The sequence below is a fragment of the Heterodontus francisci genome, chromosome 1 (assembly GCF_036365525.1).
Source record: "Heterodontus francisci isolate sHetFra1 chromosome 1, sHetFra1.hap1, whole genome shotgun sequence".
Taxonomy (NCBI): Eukaryota; Metazoa; Chordata; class Chondrichthyes; order Heterodontiformes; family Heterodontidae; genus Heterodontus; species Heterodontus francisci.
In genome coordinates, this window is record NC_090371.1 from 14330892 (window position 1) to 14354768 (window position 23877).

Sequence of the window (23877 nt, forward strand, 5' to 3'; positions counted from 1 at the left end):
TAAGAGGAGATTTGACACAGAAATTCAAAATCATGAAGGGTCTAGACAGAGTAGGGAGAAACTGGTCCTGTTGGGGGAAGGATCGAAAACCAAAGGACACTGATTTAAGGGGTTTGGCAAAAGAAGCAATGGCAAACCATGAGGAATTTTTTTTTTTTTACATAGAAAGTAGTTAGGATGTGGAATGCACTGCCTGAGTATGTGATGGGGGAATATTCAATTATGGCTTTCAAAAGGGAATTGAATAATCACCTCAAGAGAGAAAATTTGCAGGGATACGGGGAAAAGGTGGGGTAAGTGGAACCAGACGAGTTGCTCTTGCAGAGAGCCGGCACGGACACGACACACTAAATGTCCTCTTTCTGTGCTGGAACCATGCTATGATATGAAAGGGTTGAGAATCTTTGGCATTCTCTATCCCAGAGAGCTGTGAATGCTCAGTCATTGAGTCTATTCAAGACAGAGATGGTTAGGTTTCTGGATACCAAGGGAATCAAGGGATTTGGGAATAGTGCAGGAAGGTGGAGTTGAGGTAGGTCAGCCATGATCTTACTGAATGGCAGAGCAAGCACAAAGGAACGAATGGCCTACCCCAGCTCCCATTTCTTATGTTCTTCTGTTACAATGACAAGGATGGGGGTAAAGGAGTATTAAGGCAGCAGAACTTCACCTCATGGTCTGGCATTGCCTTGAATTTAAAATGGTCATCCTGTGTTCAGATCCCTCCATGACCTCGTCCCTCCCTATCTCTGCACACTCCTCCAACCTCAGAACTCACTGGGATCTCATCAAATTCTGGCCTTTTACACATCACAATTTTAATCGGCCCACCAGTGACGGTTGTGCTTTCAGCTGTCTCGTCATTAAAGTTTAGAATCCTCTCTCGAAACATCTCTGTCTCTCCACCTCTCTCTCCTTCTTTAAGGCACTCCTTAAAACCAACTTCTTTGACCAAGCTTTTGGTCACCTTATCTCCTTATGTAGCTGGGTGTTAAATTTTGCTTGATATTTCTCCTGTGAAACACCTTGGGACATTTTACTATATCAAAGACACTATATAAACACAAGATGTTGTTGTTAGTGCTAGTGTGGGGCAGGTGAGTTAGGTGAAAGCTGGAACACAGGAACATGGCAAGGAGAGTAGTACAGAAGCCAAGCCTGGAGGTGACCAAGAGGTGCGATGGGATGTTAGCAATGCTGGGACTGAGGAAAAGGTAGATGATGGCAATGTTATGCAGGTGGAAATACATAGTTTTGGTAGGAATAAGATGTGTAGCTAAATGCTCAACTCAGTCAAACACTGAGCATTAGATTCAGTATGAACCAGGAGCTGGGGGAAGAGATGTCAAAAGGTTTATCTGTATGTTGCCAGACTTTCTAGGGTCTTGCTCGGTGTTAGAGTTGCACTCCATGAAAGAATTTCGAAAGAACTTTGTACAAAATCTGCTCAACAGCAGATAGAAGGTAAGTATGTTTCTATGTGCTTACAGTGAAGCTTTTTATAACAAAGGTCAAGAAATACGTAAACATATTAATCTTTCCTTAATTACATCCTTTCTTCACCAAATTTCTCTCCACCAGTATCTAGTATATTTCAGCATTTTTAAATCAGCAGTTTTATTTAAAATATCCTTGTATTTATGAATGTAGATGGCAACCATAAGGACTTTCAAGGAATATTCTGAAGGATTTGATTTTTTCCCTTCTCTTTTTCTCTCATTAGCTTTTCTTTATAGATTATTGTTAAATCACAACTGCTGATTTGTGTTTCAGTTTGTTAATTGCTCATTGCTAAGATTCCCCATGTTCAGCTGTGATTTGTTACTATTTGAGGAATTTGAATCAATCAACTGGAAAATCTGCACATACACATGCTGGACCACAACAGGTAATGTGCAGTGTGAGGATGGAAGGTTGATAGCTCAAGGCGAATGAACAAAATTCATACTGACTACTATTATATATGATGATTCCCCCTGCCATTGCTGATTGTGGGCCCAATTATCTGCAGTCTGATAACAGCCCAAGCAGTATATCACTATCGGACAGTGTATTACTCTGCTCTTCAGGTAAAATTGTGTCCGTTCAACGCCATGAAGACCAACAATTATCAAGTAAGCAGTGGTAAGGTCACTAACAGTTTAATTGCACTTTGGTGAGAGGAGTTTATAAATTGGAAAATTATTGTAAACTTTAGGTGATGTGACAGGATCCAGAATGGCTTTCCTTTAAGTGTGATTGCTACAGGCAGTTAGAGGCTAGATGTACTGGCTCCTGTATTAATGAATTCACTGGAACGGCGGAGGGGGAGGGGTGACATTATAGAGGTTTACAAAGTTATGAGCGGCATGGACAGAGTGGATAGTCAGAAGCTTTTTCCCAGGGTGGAAGAGTCAGTTACGAGGCGGCATAGGTTTAAGGTGCCAGGGGCAAAGTTTAGAAGGGATGTGTGAGGCAAGTTCTTTACACAGAGGGTGGTGAGTGCCTGGAACTTGCTGCCGGGAGGTGGTGGAAGCAGATACAATAGCGACGTTTAAGAGGCATCTTGACAAATACATGAATAGGATGGGAATAGAGGGATACGGTCCCCGGAAGTGCAGAAGGTTTTAGTTTAGGCAGGCATCAAGATCGGCGCAGACTTGGAGGGCCGAATGGCCTGTTCCTGTGCTGTACTGTTCTTTGAAGTATTTATTCTCTGTTCGTAGGGGAGTTTCCCTGTACATTTAATTAGTGGTCTCCTTCTTTAAAAACTAAACAAAATTTTCATGTTTGGCAACTAACTAACATATTTGCTTGTAATGAACTAGCCATAACTAAACATGAGAGAAATATTTCAAAGTGTAGCATGATGGACAGAAGATACACAAGTACTGCTTTAATTATTTTACCAGAATGGTGCTCAGGGTAAGTTAGAAGATGTGCTTTATAAGGACAGAAACATCATACCATATAAAATACAATGCATTATTATGCTGCTAAAATGTAAGGCAGCCCTTGAAAGAATAACTGATGTTAAATAAACTGCATGAATTGATTCACGTGTTAATGGCTTTCCTAGCTGAAATCAGAATCCTGGCTTGATTTGTGGGAAAAAAATAAATCGACCAAGAGCCTGTAGATATTGTGGCTCCAATATTGTGTGAACCTGGAGAGATTTTCTGTACATTCCATTCGACTGTCTTAACTTTCTTTTTTTTGACACATGAATTTGCATTAGACAATGCTTGGTTCCTGCAGTGTTATGGACAGGGAATTAGTGCATATATAAAAATTTTGCAATATTAAGAGGGGCTACAGAAAGATGTATATGACCTGAGAGTTCTTCAGTTGATTGGTGTAAAGTGGAAATAGGCGAGACTGCAAGCAAGGTAAATTTTTGAGTTGATTTTAACTTCATCGGTTAGAATCAGAAGGAGGTCATTCAGTCCCTCCAGCGTACACAGTCGTTCAATCAGATCATCGCTGAGCTGCGCATCAATACTCTTCTCGAACAAAAACCCTTTGATCTCTGTCTTGAAAGCTCCAGTCCTCTCTTAATAATGAAGTAAAAGGGGAATGTGCCATTATATTTCATGGGCTGTATTTAAAATTCTGCAACTAAATATTGGAAACCATTCACTTGAACACCAGGGCAAAGAGCAAGGAAAACAGTATAAACAAAATGTATCCCATTCAGTTATCCTTCAATATTAATGTCTTCAGTTGCAGGGATGTGTGCTCAGGGTCAGCAGAGGCTTAAATTTCCCTGAAATACTGAAGTGTTACATTTTAGCAAAGAGACTGAGCTTTATTACACCAGCCCACCCATTCCCAAATAACGAGGTGGAATGTCACTGCAGAGTCCAATTTCCACAGCTTTGAAAACTCTACCTAATTGTACACAACTGAGACAGCCAAAAAATCAGTCTGTTCAATGAATTTATTTTTTATTTATTCATTTATGGGATGTGGGCGTCGCTGGCTAGGCCAGCATTTATTACCCATCCCTAAATGCCCTGGAAAAGGTGGTGGTGAGTTGCCTTCTTGAACCACTGCAGTCCTTGGGATGTAGGTACACCCACAGTGCTGTTAGGAAGGGAGTTCTAGGATTTTGACTCAGCGACAGTGAAGGAACGGCGATATAGTTCCAAGTCAGGATGGCGTGTAGCTTGGAAGGGAACCTGCAGGTGGTGGTATTCGCATGCATCTGCTGCCCTTGTCCTTCTAAAGTGGTAGAGGTCACGGGTTTGGAAGTGGCTATCTAAGGAGCCTTAGTGAGCTGCTGCAGTACATCTTGTATCTTCTTCTTAGGAAGTCCCTTGGAAATTAGGATAACATTCTTCCACTCGAGGGTTGTAAGTCCTTAGGTGACTGTGTAGTCTAATTCTGGAAGCGCACACTTTGCCACAGGTGGGCCAGAGGGTATTGCTGAGGCTAGTGAATGGGATGCTTGAATTTTCGAATGCTCCTTCCACTGTTTGCTGTCGAAGGAGCCTTGGTGAGTTGCTGCAGTGCATCTTGCACAAGGTACACACTGCTGCCACTGTGCATCGGTGGTGAAGGCAGTGAATGTTGACGATGGTGCATGGGGTGCCAATCAAGCAGGCTGCTTTGTCCTGGATGGTGTCGAACTTCTTGACTGTTGTTGGAGCTGCACCCATCCAGGCAAATGGAGAGTATTGCATCACACTTCTGACTTGTGTCTTGCACAAGGTGGACAGGCATTGGGGAGTCAGGTGGTGAGTTACCCGCTGCAGAATTCCCAGCCTCTGACCTGCTGTTGTAGCCACACCATTTATGTGGCTGGTCCAGTTCATTTTCTGGTCAATGGTAACCCCCAAGATGTTGACAGTGGGGGATTAAGCGATGTTAATGCCATTGAACATCAAGGGGAAATGGTTAGATTCTCTCTTGTTTGAGATAGTCATTGCCTGGCACTTGTGTGGTGCGAATGTTACTTGCCACTTATGAGCCCAAGCCTGGATGTTGTCCAGGTCTTGCTGCATCTGGACATGGGCTGCTTCATTATCTGAGGAGTTGTGAATGGTGAACATTGTGCAGTTATCAGCGAACATCCCCACTTCTGACCTTATGATGGAGGGATGGTCATTGATGAAGCAGCTGAAGGTGGTTGGGCCTAGGACACTACCCTGAGGAACTCCTGCAGTGATGTCCTGGGACTGAGATGATTAATCTCTAACAACCACACCATCTTCCTTTGAGCTAGGTAGACTTCAACCAGCAGAGAGTTTTCCCCCTGATTGACTCCAGTTTTGCCAGGGCTCCTTGATGCCACACTCGGTCAAATGCTGCCTTGATGGCAAAGGCAGTCACTCTCACCTCACCTCTGGAGTTCAGCTTTTGTGTCCACGTTTGGACAAAGGCTGGAATCATAGAAAGTTTATGGCACAGAAAGTGGTCACGTGGCCCATCTTGTCTGTGCCGGATGAAAAACAATCCACCTATTCTAATCCCACCTTCCAGCATTTAGTTCGTAGCCCTGCAGGTTATGGCACTTGAGGTACATACCTAGACTCCTCTTGAATGAGTTGAGGGTCTCTGCCTCAACTACCCTTTCAAGCAATGGGTTCCAGACCATCACCACCCTCTGGGTGGAAAGGTTTTTCCTCATCTCCCCTCTAATTTTTCTACCAATCACTTTAAATCTATGCCCCCACGTCACCGATCTCCCCAAATGCATCACTCCAGGTTGAATTCCATTTGCCACTTTTCTGCCTATCTGACCAGACCATCAATATCTTTCTGCAGCCTATAGCTATCTTCCTCGTTATTTACCACACGGCCAATCTTTGTGTCGTCTGCAAACCTCTTGATCATGCCCCTACATTTTCGTGCAAATGATTAAATACATCACAAAAAGCAGGGGTCCCAGTACTAAGCTCTGTGTACCACCACTGGAAACAGCCCTCCAGTCGCGAAAATACCCGTCAACAATTACCCATTGTTTCCTGCCACTGAGCCAAGTTTGTATCCACCTTGCTGCATTTCCCTGGATCCCATGGAATCTTATTTTTGCAACCCATCTGCCACGTGGGACCTTGTAAAAAGCCTTGCTAAAATCCATGTAAACCACATCAACTGCACTACTCTCATCTATCCTCCTTGTTACTTCAAAAAATTCAATCAAGTTGGTCAAACAAGATCTTCCCTTAACAAATCCATGCTGACTATCTTGATTAACCTGTGCCTTTCTAAGTGACAGTTTATCCTGTCTCTCAGAATAGACTTCAATAATTTGCCCACGACTGATGTTAGATTGACTGGCCTGTAATTATTCGGTCATTCCTTCATTCGCTTTTTGAATAGAGGTACAACGTTAGCAGTTCTCCAATCCTCCAGCACCACACCTGTATCCAGTGAGGACTGGAAAATGATGGTCGGACCCTCTGCTATTTCCTCTCTTGCTTCTTTTAACAGCCTAGGATACATTTCATCTGGCCCTGGAGATTTATCAACCTTCAAGGATGCTAATCCCATTAATACTTCCTCTTTCCCTATGTTTATCACATCCAATACTTCACACTCTTCCTCCTTAACTACAATATCTGCATTGTCCCCCTCTTCTGTAAAGACAGATGCAACGTATTCATCAAGAACACCACCATCATCTTCCGCACCTACACATTTTGGTCTTTTATGAGTCCTACTCTCTCTTTAGTTATCCTCTTACTCTTAATGTATTGATAAAATATCTTTGGATTCACCTTGATTTTGCTTGCCAATTTTCTTTCATGCAGTCTCTTTGCTTCCCAAATTTCCTTTTTGATTTCATCCCTCCACTTTCCATACTCCTCTTGGCTTTCTGTAGTATTGAGTTCTCGGCGTCCGACCCAAGCTTTCCTTTTCTGCCTTATCTTACCCTGTAGGCTCCTTGACATCCATGGAGGCTCTAGATTTGGCCATCTCACCCTTTTTTTTTGTGGAAACATGTTTACTCAGAACCCCTTTGATGCCTCCCACAGTTCTGACCTTGATTTACCTTCAAGTAGCTGCTAACAGTTCACTTTCGCTAAATCACTCCTCAGTTTAGTAAAATTGGCCTTGCCCCAAATTCCTGTTCTATCTCTGTCCTTTTCCATAATTATGTTAAAACTGAATTATGATCACTACCACCAAAATGCTCTCCCGCTGCCATTCCTTCCATCTTCATTTCCGAAAACTCAGTCTAAAACTGCGCCCTCTCTTGTTGGACTTAGAAACCATAGAAAATAGGAGCAGGAGTAGGTCATTCGGCCCTTCGAGCCTGCACCGCCATTCAATACGATCATGACTGATTGTCCAAACTCAGTACCCTTTCTCCCCTTGATTCCTTTAGCCCTAAGAACTATATCTAACTCTTTCTTGAATATATTTAATGATTTGGCCTCAACTGCTTTCAGTGGTAGAGAATTCCACAGGTTCACCACTCTCTGGGTGAACAAATCCCTCCTCATCTCAGTCCTAAATGGCTAACCCCTTATCCTTAGACTGTGACACCTGGTCCTGGACAGCCCCGCCATTAGGATCATCCTTCCTGCACCTAGTCTGTCCAGTCCTGTTAGAATTTTGCAGGTTTTTATGAGTTCCCCTCTCATTCTTCTAAACTCTAGCGAATACAAGCCTTATTGACCCAATCTCTCTTCATACGTCAGTCCTGCCATCCCAGGAATCAGTCTGGTGAACCTTCGCTGCACTCCCTCCATAGCAAGAACATCCTTCCTCAGATAAGGAGACCAAAACTGCACACAATATTCCAGATGTGGTCTCACCAAGGCCTTGTATAATTGCAGCAAGACATCCTTGCTCCTGTACTCCAATCCTCTCGCTATGAAGGCCAACATTCCATTTGCCTTCTTAACTGTCTGCTGCACCTGCATGCTTACTTTCAGCGACTGGTGCCCATTATACTGCATCTGCCATGTATTTGCCCATGCACTCAACCTGTCCAAATCACACTGGAGCTTCTCTGCACCCTCCTCACAGCTCACACTCCCACCCAGCTTTGTGTCATCTGCAAACTTGGATATATTACATTTAATTCCCTCATCTATATCATTAATATATATTGTGAATAGCTGGGGTCTTAGCACTGATCCCTGCGGTACCCCACTAGTCACTGCCTGCCACTCGGAAAAAGACCCGTTTATTCCTACTCTTTGTTTCCTGTCTGCCAATCAGTTCTCTATCCATGTCAGTGTCTTACCCCCCATCCCATGTGCTTTAATTTTGCACGCTAATCTCTTATGTGGGACCTTATCGAAAGCCTTCTGAAAATCCAAATACATCACATCCACTGGTTCTCCCTTATCTATTATACTAGTTACATCCTCAAAAAATTCCAGTAGATTTGTCAAGCATGATTTCCCTTTCATAAATCCATGTTGACTTTGCCCGATCCTGTCATTGTTTCCAAGTGCTCTGCTATTACATCTTTTATAATGGACTCTAGCATTTTCCCCACTACTGATGTCAGACTAACCGGTCTATAATTCCCTGTTTTCTCTCTGCCTCCTTTTTTAAATAGTGAGGTTACATTAGCTACCCTCCAATCCATTGGAACTGTTCCAGAGTCCACAGAATTTTGAAAAATGACCAGCAATGCATCTACTATTTTAAGGGCCACTTCCTTAAGTACTCTAAGATGTAGATCATCAGGCCCTGGGGATTTACCGACCTTCAATTCCATTTCCCTAACACCATTTCCCTACTAATACTGATTTCATAAAGTTCCTCCTTCTCAACATTTCTGGGAAGTAATATGCGTCCTCCTTTGTGAAGACAAAACCAAAGTATGTATTTAATTGGTTTGCCAATTCTTTGTACCCCATTATAAATTTTTTGTTTCCTGTCTTTTGTTTCTATCCTTGTTTGCTCCTCCTGAGTCTCCCCGCTCAGGTTCCCATCCTCCTGCCATTCTAGTTTAAATCCTCCCCAACAGCACTCCCAAGCGCCCCTGCGAGGACATCAGTTTTGGTCCTGCCTGGGTGTAACCCGAACTTGCTACATACTGGGCAAAAATGTTCTCCTGAATGAACTTCAAGAAATCTGCTCCCTCAATTTCTTTCACACTAAAACTATCCCAGTTAATCTTGGGGTAGTTAAAATCCCCCACTATTATTGCCCTATTGTTCATGCACTTCTCAGAGATTTGCCTACATATCTGCTCTTCTATCTCCCTCTGACTGTTTGGGGGTCTATAGTACACTCCCAGCAGGGTGATTGCCCCTTTTTTGTTCCTTAGCTCAATTCATATGGCCTCGTTTGATGAACCTTCCAACATATCATCCCTCCTCACAGCTGTAATAGTTTCCTTGACCAAACTTGCCACTCCCCCTCCTTTCTTATCCCCCTCCCTATCTGAAAACCCTATGAGCAGGAATATTGAGTTGCCATTCCTGTCCCTCCTTAAGCCATGTTTCTGTAATAGTTATGATATCATACTGCCACGTGTCTATCTGTACTCTTAGCTCATCTGCTTTATTTGCTACACTCCGTGCACTGAAATAGATACCATGAGCACAGCTAAACTCTTTTTTTTATTTTCTAACCTTGGTTTGTTTTGCCTTCCAGACTCATCCATTAACTTTCTGCCTTCCATTTTCATTTCAGATTTTGTCCCAACTGAGTCTACTCTCAGGTCCCCATCCCCCTGCCAAACTAGTTTAAACCCTCCCCAACAGCCCCACCAAAACCTCCCGCAAGGAACTCAGTCCCGGCTCTGTTCAGCTGCAACCCGTCCGGACTGTACAGGTCCCATATCCCCCAGAGCCAGTCCCAGTGTCCCAGGAATCTGAAGCCCTCCCTCCTGCACCATCTTTCCAAGCATGCATTCATCTGTCTTATTCTTCTACTTCTATACTCACTTGTGCCTGGCACTGGGAGTAATCCAGAGATTACTACTTTTGAGGTCCTGCTTGCTAATTTCTTATCAAGCTCCCTAAATTCTGACTGCAGGATCACAATCCCTCTTTCTACATATGCTGTTGGTTCCGATGTGGACAATGACTGCTGGCTGTTCACCCTCCCCCTTCAGGATGTTCTGCAGCTGCTCAGTGTTTTCCTTGACCCTGGCACCAGGGAGGCAACACACCATCCTGGATTCACTTTTGCGGCCACAGAAACGCCTGTCTGTTCCCCCGACTATTGAATCACCTGTCACTATGGCTCTTCCAGTCTTCTCTGTAACCCCCTGTGCAGCTGAGCCACCAGTGGTGCCATGGACTTGGGTCTGGTTGCACTCCCCAGGTGAAGCATCACTTCCTCAGTATTCAGAACTGAATACCTGTTTGAGAGTAAGATGCACTCAGGGGTCTCCTGCCCGATTCCTTTTGACATCCTGGTAGTCACCCATTCTCTCTCTCCCTGAATACTCTTAAGCTATGGGATGACCACATCTATAAATGTGCTATCCACGTAGCTCTCATCCTCACGAATGCACCGCAGTGTCACCAGCTGCCGCTCAAGTTCCAAAACCCGGAGCTCAAGCTGCCGCAATTGACAATACTTCCTGCATAAATGGTTCTCACATAGCACAGGAAGCACACTTTCGAGGTTGAAGCACACGTGCCGTTCCTTTATTCATTAGTTGACCCTTTGTTACTGCTAAAAAAAAGCCTTACCAATACTACGACATCTTAGAATTATTAATAAAACCTTACTAGTACTGATTAATCCTACTAAAAATCAATACAGTTCACTAGTTAAAATAAACCTTACTCAAAAAAATACTCACCAGCTACGCACTTGTTCAAAATACTCATCAGCTACTTACTTGTTCTAAAGTTATACTTTTCTTGATTACACAGACATATAGTCCTTCCTACTGGTAACAGACCTAAAATACTAATAAAGCTTGCCAATTCTAATAAACTTTACCACTATTAGTAAACCTTATAAATACAGATAAATGCTAATAATACTTATGTATTAAGTTGTCCAAATTTGAGCGAATACACTCCCTGCTGGTCTCTCTCTTACACTCTATTATAAATTACAAAATCCATTTTAGTTTTTAGTTTATATAATATTGAATTGATCGAGTCTTATTTTACATTGTAAAATTGTACAGAACATCCACCCCATTGCACTCACTGGTCACTCAGAGCAAATTTGGCGGCAAAGTGATTGCTGAAGAGAATCTTCATGTCAATTGCACGCAGCTGGAAGTTTGAGCTGTGCCTCAGGTGTTGGATTCTCAACCAGGGTTTTCGCTAGGATTTCCTACATGACAAATCACCTGTGAGCAAAGGGGGTCACCATACGTGGGATGCGTTTGACTCAGCTGCTAAATTGGGACCAGCACTACTAGGAGCTCAATGGGAGTTCTGTGCGAATGATGGCCTCTGTCCACAGGAATTGCACACACAGGGCCACCACCCACTGGAACAGAAGCAGGCCATTCAGCCCCTTGAGCCTGTTCTGCCATTCAATGAGATCATGATGGATCTGTACCGCTGAAAGGTCTCAGCCTTCCACAGGAACCTCCGACACGGTCTTTGTTGCCCAATAAATCCAGGAAAAATGTCGAGAACAACACCTGGAACTCTTCATTGCATTCATCGACCTAACCAAAGCATTTGACTCAGTAAATACTGAGGCTCTGTGGATTGTGCTCCAAAGATTTGGATGTCCAGGAAACTTCATCACAATCCTGCAATTGTTTCATGATGATACGACTGCAACTGTCTTGAGTGGGAGATCTGAAACAGACACCTTCAAAATCAGGACCAGGATTAAGCAAGGCTGTTTGATAGCCCCCATACTATTTACAATCTACCTGACAGTGAAAGATCAGCTGCCCTCTGGTGAATATTCAATGCCGCCTAGATGGAAAACTCTTTATTCTCAGTCGGCTCCATGCCAAAATTAAACTGACCACCATAGACATAATCTACACTTTGTGGATGGCATCAGATTTGCAAGCCGCTCTAGATCTCTTAAATTTTGCATATAAGAGACTCGGCCTGTCCTTGAAAGTTACCAAACAAAACTCATACATCAACCCACACCTTGTTAGTCAAATATTCCACCTCCAGTATATGTTGAAGGAGACACTTTGGAATAAAAGTTGAGCACTTCCCATAACTTGGCAGCCACCTTTCTCAAAAGGGCACCATTGATGAGGGATGGTTATTACCTGGCACTTATGTGGTGCAATTCTTACTTACTACTTAACAATTAAAGCCTGAATATTGTCCAGGTCTTGCTGTATGCAGGCATGGACTGCTTGAGCATCTGAGGAGTTGTGAATGGAACTGGAACTGCACACTCGGAGCCTCTGTCTGCAAGAAAACACTCCTCGCCCCCTCCAGCAAGAACACCATATTCCTGTGGCCCTGTCTACAAGACGACACTCCTGGGCCCCTGTTGGCAAGAATGACACACACCCGGGCCCGTCTGCCGGAATGACACACTCCCGGGCCCCAGTCTGCCAGGAATGACACACTCCTGGGCCCCTGTCTGCCGGAATGACACACTCCCGGGCCCCTGTCTGCCGGAAATGACACAATCCCAGGCCCGTCTGCCAGAAATGACACACTCCCGGGCCCCTGTCTCCCGGAAACGACACACACCCGGGCCCCTGTCTGCCGGAAATCACACACTCCCGGGCCCCCGTCTGCCGGAAATGACACACTCCCGGGCCCCCGTCTGCCGGAAATGACACACTCCCGGGCCCCCGTCTGCCGGAAATGACACACTCCCGGGCCCCCGTCTGCCGGAAATGACACACTCCCGGGTCCCCGTCTGCTGGAAATGACACACTCCCGGGCCCCCGTCTGCCGGAAATGACACACTCCCGGGCCCCCGTCTGCCGGAATGACACACTCCCGGGCCCGTCTGCCGGAATGACACACTCCCGGGCCCGTCTGCCGGAATGACACACTCCCGGGCCCCCGTCTGCCGGAATGACACACTCCTGGGCTGACTATGTCATGTAATCCTATGTAATATCTACAGGAATTACAAACTCTTGACATGTGCCTTCGAGGCAGTGGAAAGGCTTTGGGGAGTCAGGAGTCTGAAGCAATACTGGCACATTATCAAATAGTGAACAGGCAGAAAACAGACCTTATTACAGGATTAAAGTTGACCCTTGAGTTCATTACTATAGTATTCCCTAAGTGGCTGAGCCACAGAGCTCCACAATGCACTTCTGAAACCAGAACTAAAGGGGTAAAGAGATTTTGTAAGGATTGTATGTAATACAAAGTATTTTAAAGGGAGGTGGTGGGGTGTGGGCTTTGAAAGTAGACACAAGTGAGTTGTTGAGTGGGTGATGGTGGTCACAACGGATGGTGGGCCAAGGAGAGAGAATTGAGTGTTACACAAGAAGCTGAATAGTGTTTTTTTCCTTGGCGGGGAGCATTGGTAAAAAGGGTGGGAAGGTTTGGGTCTAAAAAAAAAGGAAATTATCAATGATAGCCTCGCGAGCGATAGAGGCTGAGACAGTGCCAGCACAGCGCATTAGTACAAGGACTGAGAGATTAAATGCGAGAATTGATGTGCATGGGTCTGAGAGCAAGGGGAATAACAGTGTGTATTGCATGCTGCTTTGGGACACAATTCTATTCCAACAAAAAGAATAAAATTTTAAAAAACAATGTAACTTTTAATCACTGTAACATTTACAGGTCGAGAAGACGTCACCCTAAGCTGTCTTTGCAGCTGCTTTTGGCTGTGCTTTCTATGAACCTCCAGTCCTCACTCCCCACCCCTCCTCCCAACATTATATATCAACATGGTTGTTTACCAGAGGTGTACACTCAGTGCTGGAGTACTTCCAGCACAAGAGTAACACTGGCCCTTAGGGACTTTGCAAACTATTATTGCGCAAATATCATACTTCAATCAAATATATGTATGAGCAGCTTTAGAAAAACATTCTGCAGTATACACATACAGACACACAGAAATTGGTTGAAAAGTAAATAATGATACCAGAACTGAGAGGGTCTCCCTATCAGTAAAGACTGAACAAGCTGGCCTCTTTCCTCTACAAAACAGAAGACTGATGGGTGACCCGATAGAATTTAAGAATATGAAAGGGTTTGACAGGGTAGACAGAGGAAAGATGTTTTCACTTGTGGGGAGACCAAAACTAAGACCCATAAAATTGTCAATAATAAATCCAAAAGGAAATTCAGGAGCAAGTTCTTTACTCAGAGTGGTTAGAATGTGGAACTCACTACCACAGGGAGTGGTCGAGGTGCCTAGCATAGATACATTTAAGGGGACACACAAGTAGTATAAATCTGGCTGACCCCGAACGTTCTTCCGCAAACAGCAATTAACGCAAATAAGTTGTTAATTTTAATGCTGAGATTGGTAAGATTTTCGTTAACCAAAGGGATTAAGGGATATGGGGCAAAGGCAAGTATATGGAGTTAGATAAGAGATCAGACACGATCTCACTGAATGGCGGAACTGGCTCAAGGGGCTAAATGGTCTCCTCCTGTTCCTATATTCCTCCCTGATGCGTGGCCCGAAAAGTGATCTCAAGAAAGGAACTGAGCTGACAAAATTACAAATAACTTCTTCCTTAAAAAAAACAGCAAATCAGTCAGAAGCAGCCAAGTGTGTTAGAGAAGAGGGGCCTGAGTTAATGAGTTGCTTTCAGAATAAAGTTAACGCGTCCCTTTCTTTCTTCAATGTAACCCATGGCTGAGCGATGCAAGGTTGCTTCCAGTTACTTTGCAGGCTTAAGGACAGCCCTGCCAGGGTCATGCAAGAACGCTCTAAAAGCTTTGCTGATTTTATGGGTTATTCAGCATAAATCGAGCAGCTTAAGTGCAACGATGGCTAAAATTCCAAGTATTTGGACTGATCCCACATTGTCTTTTTGCGGAATCCACCTTGTGGACAGGGAATTCCCTTTTGGGCTCATTCATGATGTGGAACCTAATGTTGCAGGACAGTAACTGACCCTGAGAACAGTTATTTATATTCTTCAATCATTAAAAGGATGTATCAGTGTTTGTGGGTGCACAGCTCTCCTCCTAGTTCGGTCACATGGTGAGAGAGAGAGAAATTGGAGCATTGTTACATGGTTAGCTTTCTGTTAAGTGTTTGGTGAGCATCTTTTCTTGTTGCTTTGCTTACAAAAATCAGGATTGCTTCAGAACATAGAGGCCCAGAAGAGCACACTGCAGTTGACTTGGTCTGTCCAAGAAGTTCAAAAATTACTACATACAACTCGCTTCCATCCCTCCATAATTTTCTTTTCAGCTCCCATCAAACACTACAGGGAAAGTACAGCGCAGATTAGATACAGAGTAAAGTTCCCTCTACACTGTCTCAAACACTCCTAGGGCAGGTACAACATGGATTAGATATAGAATAAAGCTCCCTCCACACTGTCCTATCAAACATTCCCAGGGCACATACAACACTAGTTATATACAGAGTAAAGCTCCCCCATCAAACATTCACAAAACAGGTCCAGCAAGGGTTGGATTCATAAACACTCGCAATACATGTTAGATTCAGGGTGAAGGTTATCTTCCTTAATAACCAACCTTGACCACAACCTGAGAAAAGCACCCTCTACTGCATCAGAGTGATATTGCCAATTTCCTATCACAGTCAAGCTCATTGTGTCAGAATCAAATCGCTGACCTGTGCTGAATTTTGGGCAGTTGTATGAACTGTGAGCTGTGGATCAATTACAACCGGAATGAAACTGCCCAAACATTACACAAGGGCTCCTTACAGCCAGTAGAGAGACACTTTCAAACCTTCAACAATAATAACTTGCACAGCAAATGGAGTCCAGGTTGGACTGAAATTGGACTGAAGTAATAAAAGGACAGTGCGTTGTTTTTTAAAAAAAAAACTTCCAAGAGTATTCATTCTCACCTGAAGACCCCAGACCACTTCTTGAGAAGAATTTCACCGTACTGGTCTCTGATCTCTAGCAGCATGTCAAAGTACTGATTTACTGGAAATCCGTAACCCTGTAAAAGAAATACAAATGCTTCAAATAGGAGCACTCTGAACAGCGAACGGCCAGGGCAAACCCAATTTAAAAACCTCTACTGGGCTGTGCGGACCCCTCAGGCTTAAGCTGAGGGCCACCCCTGAGCAAATAGGGGATGTCTCACTGATTGTACATCCATGCTCCCTCCATCAGCGAATGACAGAATACTATCTGCTGAGGTTAGGGAGACGGCCAGCATCACTCAACTTTTGTCCAGCCAGATGTCAGGTGCTCAGGTTGACGGGACATGAAAGAAAAAAAAACAGCCAACGTCTGCTTGATTGAAGGAATGATACCAGTTCACTGGCATCGCAATATCAGAATCACTGTTAACCTCCAATCTACAGGAAAAGGCTTCATCGATAGAAAATACTCTCAGCTCTGTCAGAAAACCTCCTTATTGCAATCTTTTGTTTGTAATCACTATATTTAGTATCCTCAGAACTTTTCTAGGTCTTCATAGATCATCCTACCCAATCCTCATCCTCCCAAATTCTCACCATCTTCATCAAGGCTCATAGCTCCATCCCCTACGGTAACTCAGGACCTCGAACCTGTGGGGTTCCTTATCCCCACCTTGTCTCCCCTCTCTCCTACAGCCCTTCAAAACAGAACCCTGGTGATACCTCAACAGACGTGTCATTTGAAAGAAGTTCCTGAAAGATGGGGGGGTAAAACAAAAGAAACAGTCATCAAACGGCCAACCTGAGCCTATGTTCCTGTGTCTATCTTTTGGCTGCAAATAAGACAACTGCCCACTACCTCAGCTGTGGGTGTGTCTTGGGGGTTGGGGGTGGGGCGGAAGGTACAAGATACCAAGATTTGCTTGATTTAAATGACTAAATTTCCAGCATGTTGCCTCAATTCATAAAGAATGAGCAATCAGGTATGGAATAAAACTTAGACACATTTTATCCAAAGTAGGCCTCTGTCTTACGCTGACTGAATGATTAAATTTTGCTTTATTATGTGCAATCTGGGATTTATAGCGATGTTTTGGGATACATTCTTCTGTACCATCTGATTTTCCATGAACACCAAGAAACAGTGGCCTTGACTGTAACATCCCTTGTACAATACTGTCTGCATCCTAAAGCCAGTGATTCACGGGAAACCGTTAAGGTACTTCTAAATGGGAAAAACAAACAGCCCTGGGATGACAGGGCTGTCCTATGAGGAGCGATTGAGTAAATGGGCCTATACTCTCCGGAGATTAGAAAAATGAGAGGTGATCTCATTTGAAATGTATAAAATTCTAAGAAGGTTTGACAGGGCAGATGCTGAGAGGCTGTTTTCTCTGGCGGGAGAGTCTAGAACTAGGGGTCATTATCCTGAGACCAAGGACCATTTAGGACAGAGATGACAATAAATATCTTTACTCAGCAGGTGTGAATCTTGGGAACTCTCAAGTTGGTGGTTAGTCATTGAGTGCATTCAAGACTGAGATTGTTAGATTTTTGGACACTAAGGGAATCAAGGGATATAGGGATAGGTTGGGCAAGTGGAGTTGAGGTAGATGATCAGCTAATGATCTTATTAAATGGCACAGCAGGCTCGAGAGACTGTATGGCCTACACCTGCTCCTATTTCTTACTTTCTTATTTATAAAAAATATAGCAACCGTCATGGAATATCAATTAAATTCCACCCATGGAATACATTGACACATCTGCTAATAAACTTGATGGGAGCAGGCAGGCATTTTTGAAGGCCAACACGACTGAGTAGTGGAGATGACAGCATAGACCAATATCCTACAGCTTTAAATGGGTGGATAGAGCCCATGATAAGGTACAGTATATAAGGACTGTGTAAGGAGATCAAATTTATGGGTAGAGTAACTAATAGTGGAGAGAATATATGGGTCATGGTAAAGCCTGGCTACCCGACCCGAACCTGACCAAACCCGACTACCTGTGTCGAGTTAGGGTCAGGTCAGGTCTATATTCTGTGTCCAGCATACAGGTTTTGGTCGGGTTGGCCGTGGTCGGGTTTTGTTTTGTATGGTTTTCTTTTTAATTTACATTTTGACACGGTTTTTTTCTGTACTAATAACATGTTTGATATCTTCAGGAAGGGTATGAAAAAAAAAAGTGAAGGACTCGGGCCCGGGTTGGCTGTGGTCGGGTCGGGCCTGTGTCGGGTTTTAATTTTATACCCGAGCCAGGCTTTCGGTCATGGAATGACAAGTGCGTTCTGGGCTGAATGGTCGTTTCTCATTGCAACTCTTATGTTCTTACATATTCACTTAACCTTGTTAATTACCACTCGGTTAGCTTACATACAAGACTGTTCCAAAGTCCAACTATGGAAAACTCGTCCAGTTACCTGAAGAGTGTCCGCAAAGAGAACGAGAAGGTTCTTCAAATCCAACACCAAGTTCGGGTCAGAACAGTATGACTGAATGTGAAGAGCGAAAAAAAGGAGAGGTGTTTAAAGCCAGCCAACTTCAAAATGCAGTACAACATATCTAACTTTGTGAGCAACCTATTTCCATTTTACTGTATGACTGGGCCAGGCACAATGTTGAGGCTCTTCATCTTCACAGTATTAGAAAGAAAAACAACTCACATTTATATAGGAATTTTTATGACCTCAGGACAGCCCAAGTACTTCACAGGTAATGAAGTACTTCTTAAATTGTGGTCACTGTTGTAACATAGGAAACATGCTCAAGGCAAGACTCACTGCATCACCTCCTTCTCAGACTCATTCTTTCCCAGAACCCCAAAGCTATGATCGTCTTCCACCTCCCTCAATTTTGTGCTCATCTAACAGCCTTTAAAACTCAAAATGAGCATCATTTAATTCCATGTCTTGCCACTCCCTATCTCAGTAACCCCCTCTAACCTCATAACCCTCCCCCTTAACTCTCCGATACTCAGACTCCAATCCCCTTGTGTATTTCTCCTCCTTTCGTCCCACCCTTCAGCCACTTGTATCCCATCCTCTGGAAATCCCTCCTTAGACCTCTATATCTCTTGGTCTTAAAAACACAACACTTGGACTAAGTTGGTCACCTCTCCTAATTCCCCCTTCTTTGGCTTAGTGTTAAATTTTATTCCCATACTCCTCTGTGAAATGCCCAGAAATGTTTATCTATTTAAAAGGCACTATACAAATGCAAACTGGACTATCCTATGCAGTAGACACTGGCCATTCACCACAGCTCCTTAATTTAAAAAAAACAAAACTGGCTGGGCAGCAGCATTAGAAGCCTGGGTACATGTCACAGAGATGCTTGATCAGCAGGGAAACAGTGCTTTCTGACTTGCATTTATATAGTGCCTGTCACAATCTCAGGACATCCCAATGCACTTTATAGCCATATTACTTTCTTGAAGTGTAGCCACTGTTGTAATGTAGGAAGAAAAACAGAAAGTGCTGGAAATACTCAGCAGGTCTGGCAGCATCTGTGGAGAGAGAAGCAGAACTGATGAAAGGTCACAGACCTGAAACGTGAATTCTGCTTCTTTCTCCACAGATGCTGCCAGACCTGCTGAGTATTTCTAGCACTTAGTTTTTATTTCAGATTTCCACCATCTTTTGCTTTTATTGTCGTGATGCAGGAAATGCGGCAGTTAATTTACACACAGCAAGATCCCACAAACAAAGCAATGCGTTTATGACAAGATAATTTGGTAATTAGTGATGTTGGGAATAATGGGCGGCGCAGTGGTTAGCACTGCAGCCTCACAGCTCCAGCAACCCGGGTTCAATTCTGGGTACTGCCTGTGTGGAGTTTGCAAATTCTCCCTGTGTCTGCGTGAGTTTCCTCCGGGTGCTCCAGTTTCCTCCCACATGCCAAAGACTTGCAGGTTGATAGGTTAATTGGCCATTATAAATTGCCCCCAGTATAGGTAGGTGGTAGGGAAATATAGGGACAGGTGGGGATGTGGTAGGAATATGGAATTAGTGTAGGATTAGTATAAATGGGTGGTTGATGGCACAGACTCGGTGGGCCGAAGGGCCTGTTTCAGTGCTGTATCTCTAAACTAAACTAAACTAATGGCTTGGGATCTTTTATAGTCACCTGTGAGGGCAGGCAGGGCCTCAGTTTAATGTCTCACCCAAAAGACGGCACCTCTGACAGTGCAACGGTTTTCCCCCACTCCACTGGCAGTTTCAGCCGAGAACTAAGAACAGTAGACTGGTAGAGGGAGGTTATGAATTAGGAGAAAAAGTACAAAGGGTGTGGCACTACAGTGGCATCGTATTCTACACTAGAGAACTTGTATTCAAGCCTGATTCTGCCTTCTCTTGATATCATGCCCATTTTGCAGCAGGGGCCACTGAGAGAGATTGGGGCGGCGGGGGTGATTTTCCCTTTTCCTAATATTCCAGTCTTTGTGACTTGCTTTTAAATATTTGGAAGGGAAAAATTTGCACGGCTATGCAGAAAGAGCAGGGGAACGGGACTCACTGGACAGCTCTTTCAAAGAGCTTGCACATGCACAATGGGCCGAATGGTTGCCTTCGGTGCTGAATGAAGTGGTAGCAGAAATTGACATGAAATAAACAAGATATATTGTGCTGTGAACCGACACTGACATTTACATAGCAGCTTGCACTACCATTCCATTTCAATGCACTTGCAGTAGGAGTAGGAAGCGAAAGAAAAGTTAAGGTACAGTCGAAGAGGTAGATTTCGAGTATGCTTTTGAAGGTGGGGAGAGAGGTAGCAAGTCGGAGGGGTTAAGCGAGAGCTAGCTCCACAGTATAGGTTGTGTAGTGGCTAAAGGCTCTGCCACTGATGAAGCCAGGAGAGAGTTACAATGCCAGAGTGGGGAAAGTGGAGGCTCTTGCCGAAGCACGGAGCTACCGCAGATGGAACGTGGAGTTGCAATCAATTTAGCAAATCTCACAAGTGGAACAGAACAGAATTTTTAAAAAAAGTAGAATCAGCAATGAACTATATTCTGCTTCTGTGTTCAATAATGTCCTGCAACGTAAGCAGTGCTTTTAAACACTGAGGAACTTAAGGAGACGATGGTGAGGGGGTGGGGGCAGATTTCACAGTCTCACTTACTGAATGAGTCCTGAGTGCTGACATGGTTTTGGACACCGCTAACTCCCACAGTTGATCAATGTACGCTCTGTTCACCAGACCCTGGGTGGTGTGCAATATGTGGTCTTCAACTACAAAAAAACTGAAAAGGAGAATTGGAACAGGTCAGAAATGGACGCAAAACCGGTCAGTAAAACATACGCATGCACAGCAAAAATGCACCCTCGATTGCAAAAGATACCGCAGGCGGATTTAACACAGGATCCTATCGCAATGTTGAGCCTCGCAACGTGGGGTATTACTGAACATCTTGCCTTTTGTTCAGTTGCACGCACACTTAACTGAAGTGATAGCTGCTCAGTATCAGGAGCAAGACAGTTTCTGTGATTTTTCTTTAATTAAATGTTAAATTTGTTTTTGCAATCACCAGGGCAGAGGAACATCAGTTCCGGGAAGAGCCTAACATTTCCACAGTTTCTACATGTTTGGCCATTTCAGCAGACATGGCATCACAACGGGGAGAGGGTGGAAAGAGCAGGAGAGGAGGAGGAGAGGGTGAAGAGGGAAAGGAGGAGAGGGTGAAGAGGGAAAGGAGGAGAGGGTGAAGAGGGAAAGGAGGAGAGGGTGAAGAGGGAAAGGAGGAGAGGGTGAAGAGGGAAAGGAGGAGAGGGTGAAGAGGGAAAGGAGGAGAGGGTGAAGAGGGAAAGGAGGAGAGGGTGAAGAGGGAGAGGAAAGGGGAGAGAAGGAGGGGGGAAGAGCAGGGGGAAAGGGGGAGGAGGAGGAGAGTGGGAAAGGGAAAGGAGAGGAGGACGGAAAGCAGAGGAGGGGGAAAGGTGAGGAGGGGGGAGGGAGAAAGGGGGAGGAGGAGGGGGGAAGGGGGGGAGGAGGAGGAAAGGGGGAGGAGGAGGAGGGAGAAAGGGGAGGAGGAGGAGGGGAAGGGGGGGAGGAGGAGGAGGGGGAAAGCGGGGATGAGGAGGAGGGGGAAAGGGGGGATGAGGAGGAGGGGGAAAGGAGGGATGAGGAGGAGGGGGAAAGGGGGGGGGATGAGGAGGAGGGGGAAAGGGGGGGATGAGAAGGAGGAGGGGGAAAGGGGAGAAGAGGAGGAGGAGGGGGAAAGGGGAGAGAAGGAGGAGGGGAAAAGGGGAGAGAAGGAGGAGGGGGAAGGGGGGAGGAGGAGGAGGAGGGGGAAAGGAGAGGAGGAAAGGGGAAAAAGGAGGAGGGGAAAGGGGGGAGGAGGAGGCGGGGGAATGGGAGAGGAGGAGGAGGTGGGAGAATGGGAGAGGAGGAGGCGGGGGAAGGGGGGAGCAGGAGGAGGGAGAAAGGAGAGGAGGAGGAGGGAGAAAGGAGGGGAGGAGGGGGAAAGGGGCAAGGAGGAGGGGGAAAGGGAGGAGGAGGAGGAGGGGGAAAGGGGCAAGGAGGAGGAGGAGGGGGAAAGGGGCAAGGAGGAGGAGGAGGGGGAAAAGGGAGGAGGGGGAAAGGGAGAATGGGGAAAGGGGACGAGGGGGAAAATGGAGGAGGAGGGGGAAAGGGAGGAGGAGGGGGAAGGGAGGAGGGAGAAGGGGGGAGGAAGGGGAAAGGGGGAGAAGGAGAAAAGGGGGGAGGAGGGGGGAGGAGGAGGGAGAAGGGGGGAGAAGGGGGGAGGAGGAGGGAGAAGGTGGGAGGAGGAGGGAGAAGGTGGGAGGAGGAAGGAGAAGGTGGGAGGAGGAGGGAGAAGGTGGGAGGAGGAGGGAGAAGGGGGGAGGAGGAGGGAGAAGGGGGAGGAGGAGGGAGAAGGGGGGAAGAGGAGGGAGAAGGGGGGAGGAGGAGGGAGAAGGGAGAAAGAGGGGAGGAGGTGGGGGGGGGGGAAGAGTGGGGGGGGGGAAGAGGGGGAGGTGGGAAAGGGGGGGTGAGGTGGAGTGGAGAAAAGGGGGAGGAGGAGGCGGGAAAGGGGGAGGAGGAGGGGGAGGGGGAAAGGGGGAGGAGGAGGAGGGGGAAAGGGGGAGGAGGAGGGGGAAAGGGGGTAGGAGGGGGAAAGGGGGTAGGAAGATGAGGGGGAAAGGGGGAGGAGGAGGAGGAGGGGGTAAGGGGGAGAGGAGGAGGAGGGGGAAAGGGGGGAGGAAGAGGGGGGAAAGGGGGAGGAGGAGGAGGAGGAGGGGGAAAGGGTGGAGGAGGAGGAGGAGGAGGCGGGGGAATGGGAGAGGAGGAGGTGGGGGAAGGGGAGAGCAGGAGGCGGGGAAAGGAGAGGAGGATGAGGGAGAAAGGAGAGGAGGAGGAGGGAGAAAGGAGAGAAGGCGGAGGGAGAAAGGAGAGGAGGAGGAGGGAGAAAGGAGAGGAGGAGGGGGAAAGGGGCGAGGAGGGGGAAAGGGGCAAGGAGGGGGAGGAGGGGGAAAAGGAGGAGGGGGAAAGGGAGAATGGGGAAAGGGGACGAGGGGGAAATTGGAGGAGGAGGGGGAAAGGGAGGGGGAGGGGAGGAGGAGGAACGGGTGAGGAGGAGGAAAGGGGGAGTGGGGAGGAAGGGGAAAGGGGGGAGGAGAAGGGGGAGGAGGAGGGAGAAGGGAGAAAGAGGGGAGGAGGCGGGAAAGGGGGAGGAGGAGGGGGAAAGGGGGTAGGAGGAGGAGGGGGAAAGGGGGTAGGAAGATGAGGGGGAAAGGGGGAGGAGGAGGAGGGGGGAAGGTGGAGAGGAGGAGGAGGGGGGAAGGTGGAGAGGAGGAGGAGGGGGAAAGGGGAGAGGAGGAGGAGGGGGAAAGGGGAGAGGAGGAGGAGGGGGAAAGGGGAGAGGAGGAGGAGGGGGAAAGGGGAGAGGAGGAGGAGGGGGAAAGGGGAGAGGAGGAGGAGGGGGAAAGGGGAGAGGAGGAGGAGGGGGAAAGGGGAGAGGAGGAGGAGGGGGAAAGGGGAGAGGAGGAGGAGGGGGAAAGGGGAGAGGAGGAGGAGGGGG

General features: G+C 46.1%; 1 protein-coding gene across 3 annotated transcripts in view; it reads right to left on the reverse strand.

The window, feature by feature from the left end:
* Positions 1–23877, reverse strand: part of LOC137367890 (exocyst complex component 6B) — a 755392-nt gene that overhangs the window by 315975 nt on the left and 415540 nt on the right. For all 3 annotated transcript variants that reach the window (XM_068028681.1, XM_068028683.1, XM_068028682.1), the window contains exons 11-13: positions 20985–21105; positions 18284–18355; positions 15835–15932 (exon numbers count right to left, since the gene is read on the reverse strand). In XM_068028681.1, coding sequence (XP_067884782.1) covers positions 15835–15932; positions 18284–18355; positions 20985–21105 — 291 coding nt within the window. The remainder of the gene's footprint in view (positions 1–15834; positions 15933–18283; positions 18356–20984; positions 21106–23877) is intronic.